Source organism: Talpa europaea (assembly GCF_964194135.1).
Source record: "Talpa europaea genome assembly, chromosome: 12".
NCBI classification, from domain to species: Eukaryota; Metazoa; Chordata; class Mammalia; order Eulipotyphla; family Talpidae; genus Talpa; species Talpa europaea.
Window position 1 is genome coordinate 9845875 of NC_140079.1, and position 18773 is coordinate 9864647.

General features: G+C 52.1%; 1 protein-coding gene across 3 annotated transcripts in view; it reads left to right on the forward strand.

The window, feature by feature from the left end:
• Positions 1-18773, forward strand: part of KDM4B (lysine demethylase 4B) — a gene marked incomplete at both ends in the record, with an annotated part of 94402 nt that overhangs the window by 54015 nt on the left and 21614 nt on the right. For 2 of the 3 annotated variants that reach the window (XM_084251364.1, XM_084251365.1), the window contains 3 exons: positions 7813-8009; positions 15503-15604; positions 16040-16242. In XM_084251364.1, coding sequence (XP_084107490.1) covers positions 7813-8009; positions 15503-15604; positions 16040-16242 — 502 coding nt within the window. The remainder of the gene's footprint in view (positions 1-7812; positions 8010-15502; positions 15605-16039; positions 16243-18773) is intronic. The other variant, XM_084251366.1, reaches the window with a different exon arrangement.

Genomic DNA, 18773 nt, shown 5'->3' on the forward strand with positions numbered 1-18773 from the left:
TCTGATTCTTCAGATGGTCTTTGCTATTGTATGTTTGTCTCCCTTCTAGAAGCTTCTCAAATTTCTCTCTGTGTTCTGATTACATAGTTGGTGTGAGTATGATTTGAGCCTTGACTCTTCTTAGGCCCTTTGAGTCTGGAAACTCCTGATTCCTGGGACATGTTCTTTAACTATTTTCATACTCCTCAGTCTTTTCTATTTCAAACATTTGTCACTTGGGTGAATTTTGCAGATCTCCTTCTCTAGTTTTTAAATCTCCCCCCTTACTTCCTACTTTTGTCTTGTATCTGTTTTCTAAGGAAGTTCCTTAACTTCACCACTAGGCTTCTCAGTTGATGTGTTGTTTTAAATTTCTGCCTTTGGTTTTCTGCATATTCCTTTTTTGTAGGCTCTGTTCTTGTTTTACAATGGCGTATCAGTATTAAATCTTTTATTTCTCAGGCTATCGATGATAATTTTTAATTCTTCTCGAAGTCATCCTCTCTTTTCTACTTATTTTTCCCCATGTACTTTTTATCCCCCCGAGTCACAGAAAGGTCTCAGTTCTCTGACTCTTGGCGGTGAGGATTACAGCTGGGGCCTGTGGGACTGGTGGCAGCTCTGTGTGCAGGTGATTTTTCATTTGGAGCTTTGTAATCGGTGATTTGGGGTTTATGGGGGATTATAAACCGTGTGTTAGGACTCTTCCCATGGGTGGGCTATACTGTTCAGGGCAGAGTTTCTCAGTGTCTTGCCTCTGGGAGATCCTGGGCTCGCATGAGGAGGGCAGCTGGAGCCTGCAGCCGGGTTTCAGCCTGGCATCAGTGGAGATGGCCCAGGGGATAGCACTACATCCTCCACCAGGCCTGGCATCCCCAGTCCAGGTGCCTGCAGATACCTGCTAGGTAGGATGAGCAGCTGCCGGGATGTAGGGATCATATCCTACGACAGCCCTCGTCAACCTCCATACTTTAGCACTTCCCACATATCCTGAGACTGTGGCATGTACACTACTGTGGTGGGTTTCTTCCTGGGATTCAGCTTCTTTAGTGGCCTGAGTCCCTGCCCCCTCCCCTGCCACTTGTTCATTTCCAACCTTGTTGCATTTTTTTGCCTTTCCATCTGTATAACTGTGCTTTTTTTTTTTTTTTTTTAAATAAGTCCCTTTCCTGTGCTTTTTAGTGGGGCTTTAGGAGAGAGAGAACTGGAATGCATGCCCTGAGCCCCCACCTTAAACAGGTGAACTGATCAGTCCACACAGCTGTACTGGCCTCATGCCTACCACACGGCAGTCTGCTGGGCTGCTGGGCAGTGAGGCATGTGGTGTGGCTCAAGGACAGGGCATGATGGGCCATTGCAGACCCCTTGCGGGGACAGCAGGTTGAGGTGATCCCCGAGGATCAAGGCCCGAGCTGAGTAGGGAACATGGAGTTAGGCGGCCCCCAGAAAGTGGGGGAGAGGGTCCTGGCTTTAGAGGTGGGCAAAGGGGTGCTGGAAAGGATGGGGCCAGTAAAGGAGGGGTGCTGTTATCCCCGCCCCTGTGTTGGCCCAGCTCCCCCCAGACCCTGTACCTCAGAGGCCCCGGGCGTCTTTCCCGGAGCCACGGCTCTGTGCCCAATCCCAGAGGAGCCTGCTGTCTCGACCCAGGCCCCCACTCCCACGAGCTCAGGCCTCATTCTGCCCCAGGATTACCGGGTAGCAGCCCGTGATCAGTGGTGAAGGGCTCCACCGTGTGCAGTGGGAACACCAAGCAGTCAGAGCCAGGTGCTGGTCGGCTGCCGTGGTCCCCCGAGCCTGCCCTCCGCCCTCCACGGGTCACCAGCTCTCAGCCCGACAACACTCCAATTTTCATTTTTTCATGCTCTGGAAAGAAGAAACCTATTTGTCTGTGCTCAGGCCCTCTGCTCTAATAACCAGAGGCAAACCTCTTCTCTACCCTGTTTTCTCATTTTCCTTCAACTTAGCAGAGGGTCCTGGGAGACCCAGGCATGAATGTTGGGCTGTTTGATGTGTCAGTCTTACAACTCGGGGCGACAGCCTCCGTGCTCCCGGCTGGGTACGCAGATTAGGACCAGGGCCCCTAAACTTGATGGTCATAACTCTTACCTGTCATTTGGAAGTGATGCGTACATGTCATGTCAAGCCTCTGGCCACGCTCCCAAGACCCGGGCCATTTTTATGGGACAGATCCATTCACTGGAGGTGACATAAACTCATTCCAGGAGGCTCCATGTTGGGGGGGGGGCACCCTGTGTGAGAAATGTTGTGAATCCTTAGTGACTGGGGTTCTAACCTATGAGGCTCTGGCTACATAGCCTCCCTGTCCCCTCCCTGTCCCCTCCCTGCCCTCTCCCACCTCCTCCCCACTTCCCTCGCTGCCCTCCCACCTCCACACCTGGGGGTCCTGGGAGGCCCTGGTGAGTCCACGGGGCCTAGTTCAGGGTGAGTGAGGAGGCAGTTATCTGGAAGTGTGGGGCAAGAAGACACACAGTAGGCGTTCGTTCCTGGCAACCAAGAAGAGGGCTTGGGTGGGCCTCAAGTAGATGTGACCCTTTATGTTCCACACATATCTATTTCTCTTTGATTTCCCTGCAGGCTGCTCAGGGCAGGCCCGATGTGTGTGAAACTGCATCACTTCAGCCTTGTTAGCTCCGAGCTTGTAATAGTTTAGCTCGGGACTTGGGGCTCTTTGAGCTTAATGTTTGAAACCATTTCGCTCTGGGTTTTTATTGCCTCAATTGTAGAATCTAACCTAAGAACAGTGCCTTTTTTTTTTTTTTAAAGACATCCAAAACCTTGGGAAATTGAAGGTCCTTAAAGTCTGTTCCTGCTGTGGGGCAAGGAGTTTGAAGTGGCAGGAGTTCCTACTGTGTGCGGGACCCTATGGCCCTATGAGTGAGGGAATTTGTTGGGAAAGCCTCTGTAACTCAGATCTCACCTTAGCTGCAGGCAGAGTGTTACTGCTAGTAGGTGTAGCGGATCAGGGGTGATCCATCAAAGGACCAGCACCCACCCTGCCTCCCCAAAAGAGAGTTAAAGAGAGCCCTCCTCCACAGCTGTTTCCTGCCTTCTACCTTCAGCCCTGGTGTGGTACTTCTCACTAAACTCTGTGACCCAGATCCAGACCCCTGAGCTGTCATTTCAGGGACCTCCCTCCCTGTCCATTAACAAAAAACATGAGGGCAGTCATGGATGGGCTGTTGGAGGTCTAGGGCTTGGGCTTGGAGCTACCATCTCTGGTAGAAAGGGCCTCTTGTTCCCTAGACACTGTGGGGCTGCTCCTGTTAGGACCCTGGGTCCCTTTGAAGGGGGGTCTGGCCCAGGTATAGGTAAAGTGCAGCTGGCCAGGACCCACTGAAGTCCCACTGGGCTCTGGGGGTATGTGTTCCCCCTGAGTGAACGTGATGTGGCTGCAGGGGTGGAGGGCAGGTGGCCCAGAGAAGACGGGGGCCGAGGCCAGCCCTCCCTGCTCTAGGTGCTCGGTGCTTTCTGACACCTGGTGAGGATCGAGTTCTGGAAGCAGGTGGTGGGGAGTGTGTGGCCTGTTGTGCTCAGTAAAAATAGGGCAGTAGGTTTCCACATGGGCACCTGTCTTGATCAGCTCAGGCTGCTGTAACAAAGTACCCCAAATTGGGTGGCTTTTACAACAGACATGTATTTCTCATGGTTCTGGAGGCTGGCAGTCTGAGAGCAGGGTGCCTGCATGGTCAGGCTCCTGGCAGAGAAACCTTTACAGATTTGTAGACAGCCACCTTCTCACTTCACATGGTGGGGGAATGGGCAACAGGGAGAGATTTGATGTCTCTTCTTATAGGGCCAGCAGCCCTGTTGGAATTAGGTCCCATCCTTATGACCTCATTTAACCTTAATCACCTCATAACCACCCTGACTCCAGATAGAATCACATTGGGGGTCAGAGTTTCAACATAAGTATTTTGGAGACACACTTTAGTCCATAAAACACATCTGTTACCACGCACACGTTTCACCAAAGTTGCATATGGGAAGAGAAATTCTCCACCGAGGTCTTAGATCTCAAGTTATCCTGCAAAAATTGTTCTATGATTTAAATCAAGGTTTGGCAAATTTTCTGGAAAGGACCAGATAGTGAATGTTTTATGGTTTGCAGGCCATTCTATCTTTCGTTGTGACTGTTCAACGCTGCCGTGCAGCACCAATGTGGGTGAGACCATGTGCCAATAAAACTTTATTTGTAAAAACAGGTGGCAGGCTGGATTTGCCCACCACTGACTTAAATGTTATACTTGCTCAAAAATGAGATTTAGAAAAGTAAGCACTGTAGAAATTTTTGTTTGATCTCACTGTTTTTCAATTGTGAAGCCATGGTTGGTGTTTGATGAATTTCTTTGGGTTTTTCTAAAGATTTTTGCTCTTATTTCTTGACCACGTATTTTGTATTTCTTCAGTGAACACATATATCCTAAGAATGTCTGTGAGTGGCGATGGGGGCCAGGCAGCCTGGCTTCCTTGTGCAGATCCGTCATTTGTTTGATCTGCCCTCTTTGTTCAGGAGTATGGTTAGTTTTCCCCACTGTGCTGCATTTTTCTCTCCTTAGTCAAGCAGAATGCATCTTTGTTTCCATTTCTCACTTCCCTGGATAACATCCCTGGCAGACCAGGTGAAGGGTCTGGCTGGGGCTTGTGGGGCTGCTTCATTTCCAGCATCTCTCCCCTGGCAGCTGGTGGTCTCTGTCCTCAGAAGCTGTTGGCCTTGCCAGGGACTGAGTAGGGCAGTTGTGGCCAGTCCATGCTGTAACTCCCCTCCATACACAGCACTTGTTCTTGCAGTGCTGGGGGAGCGCTATGAGCACATTCCAGTGATTAATTAAACTGGCACCGGCACAGGCTGCTTCTCAGCGGAGTCCTGTGAAGGACTCCTGGGGCACACTGGCCTCTCTTCATGTCTTCAGGGAGTGAGTTTCTGCTCATGAGTATTGGGGTCTGAGAGGTGTGTTCACCCAGTCCGAATCCGGCCTTTGTACTCTGCTCACATACCATCATCACTGGGGACAGCAGAAGGACCACAGCCTGGGCCCAGAATCTTGGGGTGGGGACAAGTGGATGGGATGCTGACCTCGTGGCAGGCCAGCCTGGAGTCGGAACCCACAGACAATACACCTTGTATCAACCATCCGAAGCGGCTGGTGGTAGGACCCAGGCCACATGAAATGTGTTCCCGCAAGTCCCTGCCTCTTGCCTTCACTCCTTTATCTTCCTGGATAGCCCCACTCAGCATTAATGGCATCACCAGCTGCCCTGTCTTTGGCTGATGTGAGCAGGACCAGTGAGGATTGGTGTCCTGATTACCTAATCCCTCTCTGGCTTTCAGAGCTGAGCCCCCGCCCCTCTGGTGCCTGAGTGTTTTATGTTCTGGCAACAGTACAGAGGGCCCTGGGGCATGCTCAGGCCTTCGGGGGGCCACCCAGACACCTCTCCCTCTATTTGTGCCCAATTGCTCCATCAGAAACTAATGACATGGCCGAACCCCCTTTGAGAACAGACTCATTTCTTTTGCACACTGATGGGGGACCATTAAGTTGAGTTGCCAGAATGAGAGCAGCAGAAACCATCAGCTTTAGTGACTCCAGCAGATCGTCCATAGACGCCTGTCCCGGAAGGCTTGGGGCCTGACAGGCTGTGGAGGGTGAGGACATTATCCAGGGCCTCCTTAATGAAAACAAATAGCACAGGTTGCTCTGTGCCTCGTTGCCCACAATGAGGATTCTGTCATGGCCGTGGGCCTCTGATCCCTTCAGCCCCTTTTCCAGGACAGCCCCTGCAGGGGGAGGTGCTCACTGCTTGCTTGTGGGCCCCCGTATGACATCTCTGGGGCCTGAATCAGAAGACAGCTTAGTGTCTCGCGGTGGTGGGAGCAGCTAGGGTCTGGCACATTCAGTCCTGAGAGGTTAGCATGTCCTCCATCCAAGAGGCTGCCGTTCCTCCCCGCCAGGACCTGTGAGCCTTGCCTCCTTCTCACTCTTTTCTCCGGGTACCCATGCTCCCCAGATCTCTACCCCTCACCAACCATAGATTCCACCACAGACAGAACCCAAAGGGAGAGGTTGGGTGCGGGGTTCCCGGAAGCTTTGTCTTGGCCAGTGGTGTTCAGCCCTCGGGCCTGCCTCAGCAGAGGGTGCGGGCCAGCTCCAGGCCACCAGGCGCTGTGCTCTGTGGAGCGCGTCCACATGTCCCCTCCCCGGCACACACAGGTGCTTTTTTTAATTACTTAAGGAAAAGCAATTGCAAAGCGCTCAATACAAATCCCTTAAGCTGCTGTCGATGGTGATGCTGGGGAGGCCTCAGCCCGGCCAGGAATCTGAAACACGGGCACCATCTGTGTTCCGACACTCTGCAGCCAAATTACACCGCCAGCCTTTCTCTCCTGTGCAATTTTTCATTAAATGAATTGAGTTTACTGGGAATCACTTGGCCATAAATATTCCCTCCTGCTTGTTGCAGTCGGGTTCTTCCTGTCCCCAAGTCCGGCTCCCGGATCCAACTTGGAAGGGGCAGATGGGGGCTACTGGCGCTGCGGGACGTTACTGAGGACATTTTCCACAGTCCCAGAATTGGGGTTAGAAATTTTTCCAGGTTTTCAGAGCACATTGAGGGAAGTTTGGAAGGGCTTCTCAGGGCAAAGTAACATAAGCACTGCATTCCATGAAATGTTCTTTCATCCCCTTCATTTCCATTGAGAAAGTGGAGGTCACAGTGAGGTGGTTGTAAAAGGAGCACAACTGTGCATTTAAAATGGAAACTCATTTTAAGCTACAGCTTTGGAAGGGCATGCTCCTAAATCTTACATTTGATGGGGAGGCAGAGAGGAGCCAGGAAAGTTCTGAGTGGGGTTCAGACTATGAACTGCAAGGGCTGCAGTACACATGTCCCCGGTACGTTTCTCCCATAAGGAGGCAAGGACTGTGCCCCATAGAGGGGGAGACAAGTGTAAATTCCACTCCCGACTGCCCCTGAGGCTCCCTCTATCCTATGTACCCCTCCGTCAGCTTCCCCGCTGTTTCAGGCATCCCTGCAGAAACTCTTCTTCCGGAAGATGGTCGCCTACTTCCAGAGATGGCTTTATGCTCTGGAGTCTAGACCAGGAACCAGCAAACACCAGCCTGTGCCAAATCCTTCCTTTCATCTGTTGATGTCCAGAAGGTTTTATTGGCACAAAGCCATGCCCATTCCCTGCACGCGTGCGGACATACAGACGTACATGCACACACGAAACATGTACTGTCAGGTTGGGGCCTGGACTGTAAGATGTAGACAACAGCTGCTCTAGACATCTGGAGTCGTGTTCTCAGGACCTGGCCTCCAAATCTTTGTGTGGGTTCTCAGCCCCCAACTCCCTGAAATGTTGAGGTTCCCCAGGATGTCTTTGGTTCCTCCTTGATGATGCTCTGCCCTGGGTGCCACCACAGTGCTGTGATGTAGAGGAGAGGTTCTGGGAGGTGGGGTCAGGGCACAAGAGGGCCCCTGTGTCAACTTGGCCTTGTCATATGTCAGCCCCTTGCTTGAGGCTCCTTTACCCAGGGGGTCCTCCTGTCTCGGGCAGCATCTCACTCGATGGTGACTTTAATTCCACTAGGGTGGACCAGAGACTCTGATTTTGGGGTCTGCCTCACTTGGAAAAGGACATTCTGCAGCCTTGCCTTTTACCTTTCTCCCGGAAGATGCCATTTCCTGTCTTAGGAAGGATGTTCTAGAAAGGAAGAGCCCCGTGTTAGGACGGGATAAAATGACTGCTCCCCCCTTTGTGTGGGGCCAGTCCCCCACGGCTCAGTGGGTTTTTCTCCTGCCTCCTCACAGTGCACATGCCGGAAGGACATGGTCAAGATCTCCATGGACGTCTTTGTGCGCATCCTGCAGCCAGAGCGCTACGAGCAATGGAAGCAAGGCAAGGACCTCACTGTGCTTGACCACACCCGGCCCACAGCCCTGAGCAGCCCGGAGTTGAGCACTTGGAGCGCCTCCCGGGCCTCCCTCAAGGCCAAACTCCTCCGGAGGTGAGTGGGAAGGAGCCGCCACACCATGATTGGCTCTGGCGGGGACTAGAGGGACTCCGCCCAGCCCCTCCCCACTGGCAGGTGGCTGCTAACTGTCCCCGAACCATACTCCACCTCCTCTCTCCTCCCTACTCCTCTCCCTCCTCCATGTCCTCCTTCCTCTACCTTCTTCTTTCCTTCCTCCTTCATGTCTCCCTGTTTCCTCTGAGGCAAAGCAGTCGGTGTCTGTTGGCAGGCTGAGTTTCCCTCTAGTTCTTCATCTACCTGTTCCTGGGATGTCGGCCCTTGGGCCACACAATTGCCTCTCTGATGATCCTTGCTGTCCCTCTCTCCAGCTTGTAGAGGATCTTATTTGGGTCCCTCCTTGGCTCTGAGTGATGGTGTGTCCCATGTCGGGAGCCAGAGACACAGGCCGGCCCAGTGCTCATTCTTCGTGGACTTAAGCACACAGCCTTTTGCACCTGCACTCACTTGTCGTATAGCTTCTGGGTACTTGGTGCTGTGTGGACTCTCAATCGCAAGGGTGATCCGTCCAGTCTGGGTGTTGCACACTGCAGGTCTGGCCCCTGCATCTGCCCTTATCCTCTGCCACAGTGTGGGCACAGCCCTGCATCCACTGGGGCAGGAGAGGGCAGAGTGACTGCTAGGTGACGTGGATGTGGGTGGCAGAGGAGGAAATGACTTCATGCCAGGAGCGAGGAGGCACCTCGGAGGGGTGACTCTGGTTTGCTCTTTTCTGGAAAACATTCAGGCTTTCAGGGGTCTGAGTGTTCATAGACTGAGTTCAAATAGAATCCTTTTCAGTGTGTCAAGAACATTCAGTATGTCCTCCAAGGCCCTTGGGTGCAGTGCAGAGGACAGCACCAGGCAGCCTCAGCCACCCTCCTGTAAAGGGCTGGAGGGGCCCTCCCACGGAGGTGAGAAGCTCCGAGAAAGCTGCCACAGACGGCAACCTTCAATAAACGAAGGCCCGTGATGTCCCAGTAAGACTGCTGTGGATGCTGACGCTGGAAGTGCATGTCACGTTCGTGTGCCACAGAGCATCTCGGTCAGGTGCACCGAGTGGCATCTCAGCCAGCGGGGCCTTGCAGGTGACTGAGCAGGCTGCGCACAGCTGCGGAGTGGCCATCTGGGCTTGTGCGCTGACACCGCACGATGATGACGTCACCTGACAACGTATTTCTCAGTACATGTCCCTGTTGTTAGTGACTCGTGACTCTATCCTTTTAACTTTTGAACCATTTGAAAACATAAATGCCATTCTTAGCTTCGGACTGAAGCAAAACAGGCAGCGGCATCCTGGGCCTGGGCTTGTTGAGGGCCGGGGCTGAGGGCTGCTTGCCCTTTCCTGAGTGGTGGCTTTTTTGTCTGCAGCCTCTGGGCCACTTCTGGCTTGGTCCCATCCCACCCGATTGTGCCCACGTGTCCTCAGGGCCTGGCAACGAGGGGTGGGGTGACTTAGCCACTTCATTTCTCTGGCAATGTCTCCTTGGTGGCCCCACCCACCCCGTAGAAACACCCTTGCAGCTCCTTTGATAAATCCATCCTGGCTGAGCCCTCAGCCCAGTTCAGAACCTTTCCCCCCAGCTGGACTGTTCTCATCTTGAATGTGTCTGTCTTTGAATCCCCAAATCTCAGCCTCATTCATGTCTGTCTCCCCACCCTGTGGCCCCTCTCTTTGAGAATGTTCCTGAACGCTTTCCTTTCTGTTCCTGACAGCCCACGTGAAGGTGAGTCTTGCATTTCTGATCTCTTTGTTGTCTGTCCTTTTGATTTCTGACTCTCCTGACTATTTTTCATGAAAAGCAACTTCTCAGCAAGGCGCATCTGTGGCAGCTCCCAATCTTCCTGAGCAGAGCGCTCTCACTGAACTAGGCCGGATTCGGCATTTATATAATGGCTAATTGATTGTGGCTCAGGCTAATTGGTCAACAGAGTGGATTGCCAATAAACAGGTGCCACATGCCAGAAATGGAATGGGATTAGAGGCCGTTACAGAGCCTGCCTGAGTTCAGGGTCCCCAGCCGGCCAGTACTCGCCTTGTCCAGAACTCTGCACAGAGGAAGTGGATCCCCCGAGTTCCCTTCTTGCCCCTATAACCCCCTCTTGCTACAAGAACCCCTTTGTCACGCACTGTTCCTTTCTGGAGCACTCTTTTCTCCTGTCTCTCCCTCCCTCGCAGCCGACCTGGGGAGCTGTAATATTCAGACAGTGGGACTGAATAACAAATTAAGTCGTGTTCCCAAGGATATAATTTTCTTTAAAGCCTTTAGTATGTAAAATGAGGCTGATTCCTTTTTTTTTTTTTTTTTTTTTTTCCCCAGTCATGGGGTGGGGAACCTTTCTCTGAAAAGCCTGATCCTTGACTCACCACATTTGAAAGCCTAAAGCCCCTGCCCTCTACCTGAGCCTTCTGAGAAGTGCTGCGCCTTTCTCTCTGGCCCTGGTGCCCTTACCTTGGCCCAGCCGGCACCTGCCCAGCTGTCCCTGGAATCCATTGGCTCCCCTAAGTGCCAGGGGTTTTTTTCCTTGGGAGGGGAGGCATTGGCATTGTCTCAGTACCCCTGTCTCGGGTTAGATAGCTGGCAGGCTCAGGTAGAGATCTGGTTCTGTCTCTGGGTTGGGGCTCCCCTTGGCACTGTGGACTTTTAGAGCTGGGTCATCTCTGGGGACACTGTGGAGTGTTAGCAGCATCCTTGGTCCCCACCCACTCCATGCCAGGGTCACCCCCAGTGATGATAGTCACAGATGTCCCCAGAAGTAGCCCAGTGTCCCTGTACCTATGTCCCCACTGCACCTGGTCTCTTTCTGGAACTGTTTCTGGGCTGCTCAGAGAAGAGCAGCCTCTCCCTGGTCCTCGCTTAGATTGGCGTGGCCACACCCCCTGCCTGTGGAGGGTCCAGCCTCTACAGCCACTCTCCAGATGTCAGCTCGGAATAGAGGTGAGGTGCTGGGCTCTATAGCCCTCTCCATTCCTTCCGTGGATTTATTCTCCATGGTTGAATCTTGGGTGAAGTGGCACCTCTCCCTGCCCCATGACCCACATGACTCAAAGCCATCACCTTTCAGCGCTTTGCCTCAAGGCCTCCGTAGGTCTCGCTGCCAGGCAGGACCCCAGCTCACGCCAGGGGAGCCAAGGAACCTGGCACTCTGTATGGACCAGCATCTTTGTCATACCCCCTTCTTCCAAATAGTTCTTCGCCGTCTTTTCTCTTGGTTGCTTGTTGTTTCCAATGAGAGCTTCCAGGAACTGCCCATGACCTCATGTTCCTGCAGGCATACCTGAGCCTGGGGCCAAACTATGCAGTAGTACATCTGAGCTCCCCTGATGCCACCATGCTGGTCTGCAGTGGGGATTTCCTCACCTGCTCAAGAATCCAGGTTCTGCCCCATCCTCTGCTGGCTCCCCTGGCTGGGGACCTCAGCCACCCTGGGGAACTGCACTCGGGCCATCAGCTGAGCCCACGGGCCCTGCAGTTTCCACTCATACCACCTCTCCATCCACCATCCTTTGATCACTGTGGAAACAGGGAGATGAGAGCTGCCCACCTGTGATCCCTCCTGTTCTCCTGTCCCCCCTTCCCCCCTGCATTTGATGTCTGGTGCTCAGCCACTGCGTCTCCACCTCTGGCGCCTATCCAGGTCCTGAGCCCTTCCCCACAGACACAGGTCCTGGGCTTTCAGGGAGAGCTGTGATCCCTGGAGAACTTCTTGCCTTCATGACTTACTGACTGTTTCCTTAATTGTTCCCCCTAAGAACATGTTCTGCAATTTCTCAAAGATGAAATCCTTTAAATGCCATAACCCCACTTATCTCTGGCAGCAGGAATGTTGGGAGGGAAAGGAAGTGTGTCTACTAGGCAAGGAGAAGGGCCTGATTCTGGGCCCTGTGGTGACAGAGCAGGAGCCACTCTGAGCCTGCTGCATGGGCCAGGGAACCCCCACAATGCCATTCCTGCCATCTGTGGTCCAAGGCCCCCTGCATCTATGTTAAGAATATTAGTGTTATTTGGACTTGGTCCCAATATTTGGTCTGAACACATTTAACCAAATGATATCCAGTTAAATCTGACAAAGTGCATGTTTAGGGCCACCATCTCCTGAATCACCACTAAAATGACCACAAAGAAGTGACAGGAAATAGGAGAGGGGATGAAGGCTGCTGAGCAGCACCAGCAGAATTGGATGAGAAGGAAAGAATAGACAAGTGATACCTGATTTTGTAGCACAAAGAACTCGAATATATGGGTCTGCGTACAGGGAGGAGAGGATCAGACTAGGTCAAAACAGGGCTGTTCTGAGCGATATTTTAAGGTGGACACCTGAATTCCAACCCCATATTCCCCAAACCCTGAGACTTGAGAATGTTAAGGACCCTATCCTGGGTAACAAAACTCAAGTCTGGTATTAAGGCTACTGTGAAGTGGCAGGGCTCGCCCCCTCAAGGAGCCTGCACGCGTGCGCGCGGACAAACACACACACACACACACACACACGAAACACAAAGAAACATCAGTGAGCATCCTGGTACGTCACACAAAAGAATAAACAGCTAGGGGGTCCCTAACCTCTGAGGAAACCCTCATTGTGAAAGATAATCTCAGAGAAGAGCAGAATCCAAATTGAGAGATGATGCAGTGAGCAGAAGAAGAAATAAAGCTTTTTAGAGAGGGAAGATGATTTTGCATTTATGAAAGAAGAACCTGTTGCTACTCAAAAAACCATTTAAAGAGGAAATGACTCTTTTATATTGATATTTAAATTGCGAGTAAAGAAAATATAAGTGGGTTGGGAAACAGCTTGAGGAAATCTCCTAGAGTATAGAAATTTTACAACTTTTGGGTTAAACAGAATCCCAAAAGCATCTGGAATAAACAAAGCAAAAGAGACCCAAATGGCATGGGACCATTGCATTTATAGCTCATATGCTATCAATAGGCAAAGGGACAAGGCCACAAGAGTCAGAATCAGAAGAGATATAATTTTCAGCCAAAAGTATATGCCTGGCCAAATTACAGTTAAATGTGCTAGGGAATAAAAGTCTTTTTTTAGACTTTTGAAGTTTAATATTTTCCTCCTTTCTGAGAAATATACTGAAGAGTGTGTCCAGTTAAATAAGGGCATCCACCAAGAAAGACATGGGATCCAGGGAAACTAGATCCAATTCAGGAGAGTCCAAAGCAGTCTCAAGATAAGGGTTCCCACGTGTCACTCTAGAGTACATGGTACTCTGCACAGGAGACTGCACCAGAAGACCTGGAGATAACCAAGAAAGCTAAGCATCTAAAATAAGGGGCCAGTTTCTGACTCCAGGAGGAGCCAGCAAAGAAAGCAGTGCACATTGCCCCCATGCCCAGCCATGAGCAATTTACAGACACAGAAAAATATAAATATGGAATTCTGCCTAAGGATGATGGTAGATTCAGGATTGGAGGCAGAAAGGAGGGCTACACCCTAAATATCCATACTGACAACTCAGCAGCAGAGCCCAGAACTGAAAAAATAAAATAGAGGAAAAGTAGCAGCAGCAGTGGGGAGTCCCGTGGAAGTAAATATGAGACTGAAGTTTGGGGAGTTGGCCCAGGGGATGCTGTTGTGGCCATATCACAATTAGGATATGCCAGGCAGATGCCTCTCCCTCCAGTTCTGTAATTGGTTATAGATTCTTCCAGCATTATTTTCCCCAACTTGCTTTCCTCCTGTGCAGTAGGACATGGCTCTTTTAAAATGTCAATCCACCTACTTACACCCCAGTCTTTTTACACCCATTGGTAAGGCCCCAGTGGATATTGGGAGTACTGGGGTTTGGGAACATCAGGGCTCTGAGCTCAGTGGTTATTGGGGATAGAAGAGGGCCTCAGTTGTCCTGTGGGACACCCTGTTCAGCCCTGCAAGTGGTTAAGCAGAGCAGGGCCAGAAGCAGTTTCTAGGGCCTATTTCCGGGTTTAGGTAGAGGGAGGGCAAGAAAGGGGTTGGAGGAGTTGGACAGCTGCCAGTAACCAAGGCCAAGTGAGCTGGCAGCGGGAGGAATCCTTCTACCAGGTGCTGCCTGGGGCCAGGTTGGGTTCCCTGTGGCTGCCCAGCCATGTGGCTCTGCTGCCGGTCCCAAGACTTGTGCCTGTCTGCAAGTATGGTTGCATCCAGAATTTTCAAACTCCCCAAGTGTAGCCAGTGGTGGCTCTGAGGTGGTGGAAAGCATTCTTCAGGGAGGCTCCTGGCTCCCGTGCCCCCTTCCACCCCACTCCTCACCCCACCTGTCCGAAACCCCTCAATGACCCCTGCACGCCATGCTGTGTGTGATGCCTTGCCTCTGCCCATGATGCTTGTCCACCCCCGGAATGCTCCCTTGCTTTCCGCCTTTGGTCATCTGGGTGGTTCATGCTGCAAACATCAGTGGGACTCGTCATGTGCCAGGCATTGCCTGGGCTCAGGAGAGTTGAAACAGCAGCAGGCCAAGGGCCCCTCAAGTTGGCAATTGAGCAGTGAGGCTGACCCACAGTAGTTAGTATTAGGAGGAGAGGCAGCAGGAGGTGCCCCTAAGAGTCAGCTGAGGAGAGCCCAGGAAGGAAAAGAAACTGGGGTCCTGGCATTCTGCAGGGAATGCAAGACTGCTGACAGTGCCTTAGGTGAGAGATTCGGGTCCCAGCATCAGGAGCCCCTCAGGGAGTCCTGGGGCTCCCCGCTTGATTATAGTTAAATGGGCTTGCTTTTCCTTCCTAGGTGACTGTTTAGTCCTTGAAGGTGCAGCTGCCACAGATCCTGTAGGGTTTCTGTGTCTAACAGTTAGAGGGAAGCCCTAGCAGTGCCACACTGATGCCCTCTGCCGTGGACTCACCTTACCTGGGAAGAAGAAAGGCTAGTGGGGCTGGGTTGCAAGGTCTTAAGCGGTTATCACCCCCATACCCTCGAGGGTGTCAGTGACCCAGCCAAGACTGAACTTCACACTCATAGCTTTGCATAGTTCAAAAAATCACTCACCCTTCTGTCAACGTAAAAGCTGCTTCTGTCGCCTCTCTGGAAAGCCTCCAGGAATTCTAGTTACCTGGAACCATGCAGGGACACCCTGGCAGCTAATCTGCAGGCCCAACCCCCTTCCTTGCTTTCTTTTCTTTTTAACCCCTCATTCTCTCTCACTTTAACTAAGAAGCCTCAGTGTGAATTCTACTTGGGGACAAGGGCCTCCCTCCACCCCCAGGACTGTTGTTCTCTGCACCCCCCCCCCCCATCCCACCCAAGCTTAGGCTGGGCACTGGGGGTTTGCCTCCATCTGGTTCAGGCCCTGCCCTGGAAGCCAGCACTGGGAATGGGGTAAGGAGGCGGCCTGGGTGCAGGTTTGAAAAGGAGCCACATGTGGGCTGGGAGTTCCCATGTGGAGGGACAGCAGAGAGGCCCGGGCACAAGTGGCACAGGAGCCCACTGAGGCCCAGAGATGAGGCATCTTGGGAAGTTGAACAGCAGTCCTGGAGAAAAACTCCCTGACGTTTACATTCTAGACAAATTAGTCTGAAAGAAAACAGACACTGGAAAAAGACTGAGGAGGAGAGAAAACCAAATCTAGAAAGGAAGAAAGAGCAGACCAAAAAGCCGGGGCTGTCGTAAGTGCTCTTTTTGTTTTGTCTGTCGTCTAGGCATCTTACACGAGCTGCTGTTTCCATCCGAGTCCACACTCCCTGTCTGCCGCCCCATGCTCAGTGGCTCCTGGAGCCCGGTAGTCCCCTCCCTCCGTCCCATCAGGTGTCATTGGCTTCCCATCTCCAGCCGTCATCAGTACCCTGCTTGACACCACCCCATCCCACCATTCCCATTACTCTCCCCTCTCCCCAAGCCCTTTCTCCCTCTATTCTTCCTGCCCCCAGGAGCAAACTCCACCCAGGACCCACATTTCCCCCTGACTGTGGGTCCTGTGTGGCTGTCTGCTTGGTGGGGGGGCCTCACATGTGGGGGGCTCCGTTCTGCCAGGAAGAGCACACCAACCAGGGGCTTCGCACAGCTCTTGTTTTGCCTCCTGTCTGATGATTCTCCCTCTCTAGGTCTCATCGGAAGCGGAGCCAGCCCAAGAAGCCCAAGCCTGAAGACCCCAAGTCCCCAGGGGAGGGGGCGGTGGGGGCAGCCCTCCTGGAGGAGTCTGGGTGCAGTGTGAAGGAGGAAGCTGCGCAGGAGGCTGACCCTGAGGAGGAGGAGGAGGAGGAGCCGCAGCAGCTGTCCCGGGGCCGGGAGGCCGAGGGTACTGAAGGTCAGCTGTGCCTGGTGGGCGGGTGGGCAGACCAGGTGGGAGAACCAGCGTTCACTGCAGCCAGTCCCAACTTTTTAAGAATCTAATTTAGGCCTTTCTTGGCTGAGTGTGGTATTTTGTAAAAAGGTACATTCTAGAGGACACTGCCAAGTTTCTCTTCTCTCAGAAACTGAAGAGAGGTTATCAAAGTCCATTCAGGCTGCTGGAAGGTAACAAAGCACCATAGACCAGGTGACTTAAAAACAAGACATGTATTTCTCTTAGCTCTGGAGGCTGGGAGGCTGGGAGTTCAGGTTCCCCCAGAGCCAGGTTTTAAGGGAGCACTGCCTTCGAGTTGTAGATGGCCACCTTCTGGCTGTGTCCCTGCATGGCAGAGGGAACTAGCTAGTTCTCTGGGTTCCCTTTTAAGGGCACTAATCCCATCCATCAGGACCCCACCCTCGTGCCCTAATCATCAACAAAGGCCCCATTTTCTAACACCATCAAACTGGGGTCAGTTTCAACATATGAATATAGGACACTGAGAGAGGTGCTGTCCACTCTGACATGAGAGAGGAATGCCTGTTGGTTGCAACCAAACAGCCCCTACCTGCCTGGCCACCGGTCAGTGGGACAGCGTAGTGGGGGTGGGTCCTGTGCAGTGTTTCTTTTTGTTTTTGATGGGCAGGTTTCATATGCTTCATCTACAGGTTCGACTTCTCACATGTTTACACATAACAGCTCCTCGCTCGGCATTAAAGAAGGGGGTGGCCTTCCCTCTCTGGCCCTTTGTGGGTACCAGGCAAAAATGGGGCCTAGATTATAAATCATCTCTAGCCTTGGAGCCAGTCACAGAGCCACAGGACACCAGGGGGCTCTGCTGGGGAGTTCAGTGTCCTTTTTCATCACTGTTTGCATGTAGATGGGCTTATCTTCACTGAAGAAGCAGTGGGTCTGAGATAGGAGCCGTGGAGTTACCCTGGGATCAGCCTGTCACACTTCTCATGTACTGGCCAGTAAGAAAAAATGTAATTTTCAAGAGAATACTGCTTATGATAAAAGCAACCAAAAAGTAATCCATTTTGGAATAAATCTAACAAAAAATGAAGACCTTGATGGAGAAAAGCAGAAAGCTTTTTAAAGACAAGCAGAAATGGCTAACAGTGAAGCGCTGTGTGGTAGGAGAGCTCCTGATGCGAAGACATGCTTCTCCCCAGACACTTGCAGGGTCAGCCCCCTCCTTTCGGGTTCCCAGCAGGGCTTGGGATTGTTGATTTCAGTGCAGAGGGGAGGAGAAAGGCCTAAGAAGAGAGGTCAGGGGTGGACGAGGCTACCCACCAGGCATCAGTATGGCCATTAGCTTGCGGGAGAGGAGCAAGAGGAACAGATCAAGGTCCAGGAATAGAACCCTAGGAGCAGGGCACGCCTGACCGTGTGTGGGTACCCATGGATCCAGCCAGATGTGCTCCCTCCTGCCACTGCAACAAATGACCACAGCACAGTGGCTCAGAGCTACATAGAGTTGCCTTTTCAGCCCTGGGGGTTAGGAGTTTGACTTAGTCTTATGGGATTAAACCTGGGTAGGGCAGGCTGCTGCTCTGATACTCTAGGGTGCCCCATCTCCTACCTGTTCTAGCTTCTCGAGGTACCACATCCCGGGCTCAGGCCCTTCCTCTGCCCTCACAGCCAGCCACGCAGCCTCTACCCATCTCTCTTCCTCAGACCCTCCTCTTCCCTCTATAAGGACCTTCATGAGGACACTGAGCCCCCAGGAATCCAGGTGCTCCCTGTCTAAGTGGCCTCAACTTCCTCCCTTTGCACAGCTCTCTTTGCCGCATGAGGTGGCATGTCCATAGGTCCTGGGGACCAGAATGGGGATGTCTCTTGGGTCAGTACTTTCTGCCACGTGCCCTAAGAATTTATGTTGGGAAGGCCGAACTTTGAAAATGTTTAAAGACAAAATAGGAAAATATCTTTGTAATCTTAAGGTGATTTTTCATGGAAAAGCACAAACTGAAAGGTACAGATTGATGAATTGGATGACTAGGAAGAATTGCTGATTATCAAAAGATGAACCTTAAAGAAAATGAAACAGCCAACTGACAAGTGAGAAAGGTAGTTGCAGCCCCTGTACACTGACTAGAAAGAGATAAGAACTCCACGACACGCATGCATGGGCCCCAGAGGCAGAAATGCCAAAGGCAGGGAAATTAGGGGTGCTTGGGGAAATGTGCATCAAAAGGCCTAGAGAGTCTGCTGTCTGCTCAGTGGGTGGGTAGAAATGAGAGGCTGATAATGCCCAGTGCTGTGGAGGCATCCTCTGTCCTAGAGATGGCTGGGCCTCATCCTGAGAGTTGAACTTCTCAGACCTACTCCCCACAACCCCGGGGGTTTGTGCCCTGGAGAGACTCAGACACAGTGTGGTTGTCACAGTGGCCTCACACCCCATGTCCCAGGTCCTGTCATGGCTGCTTAGCGACGCTTCTGTCAGTGATGGACACATGTGTGATGGTGGACCAGGTAACCAGACAACCTCAGTGTAGAGTCAGCTG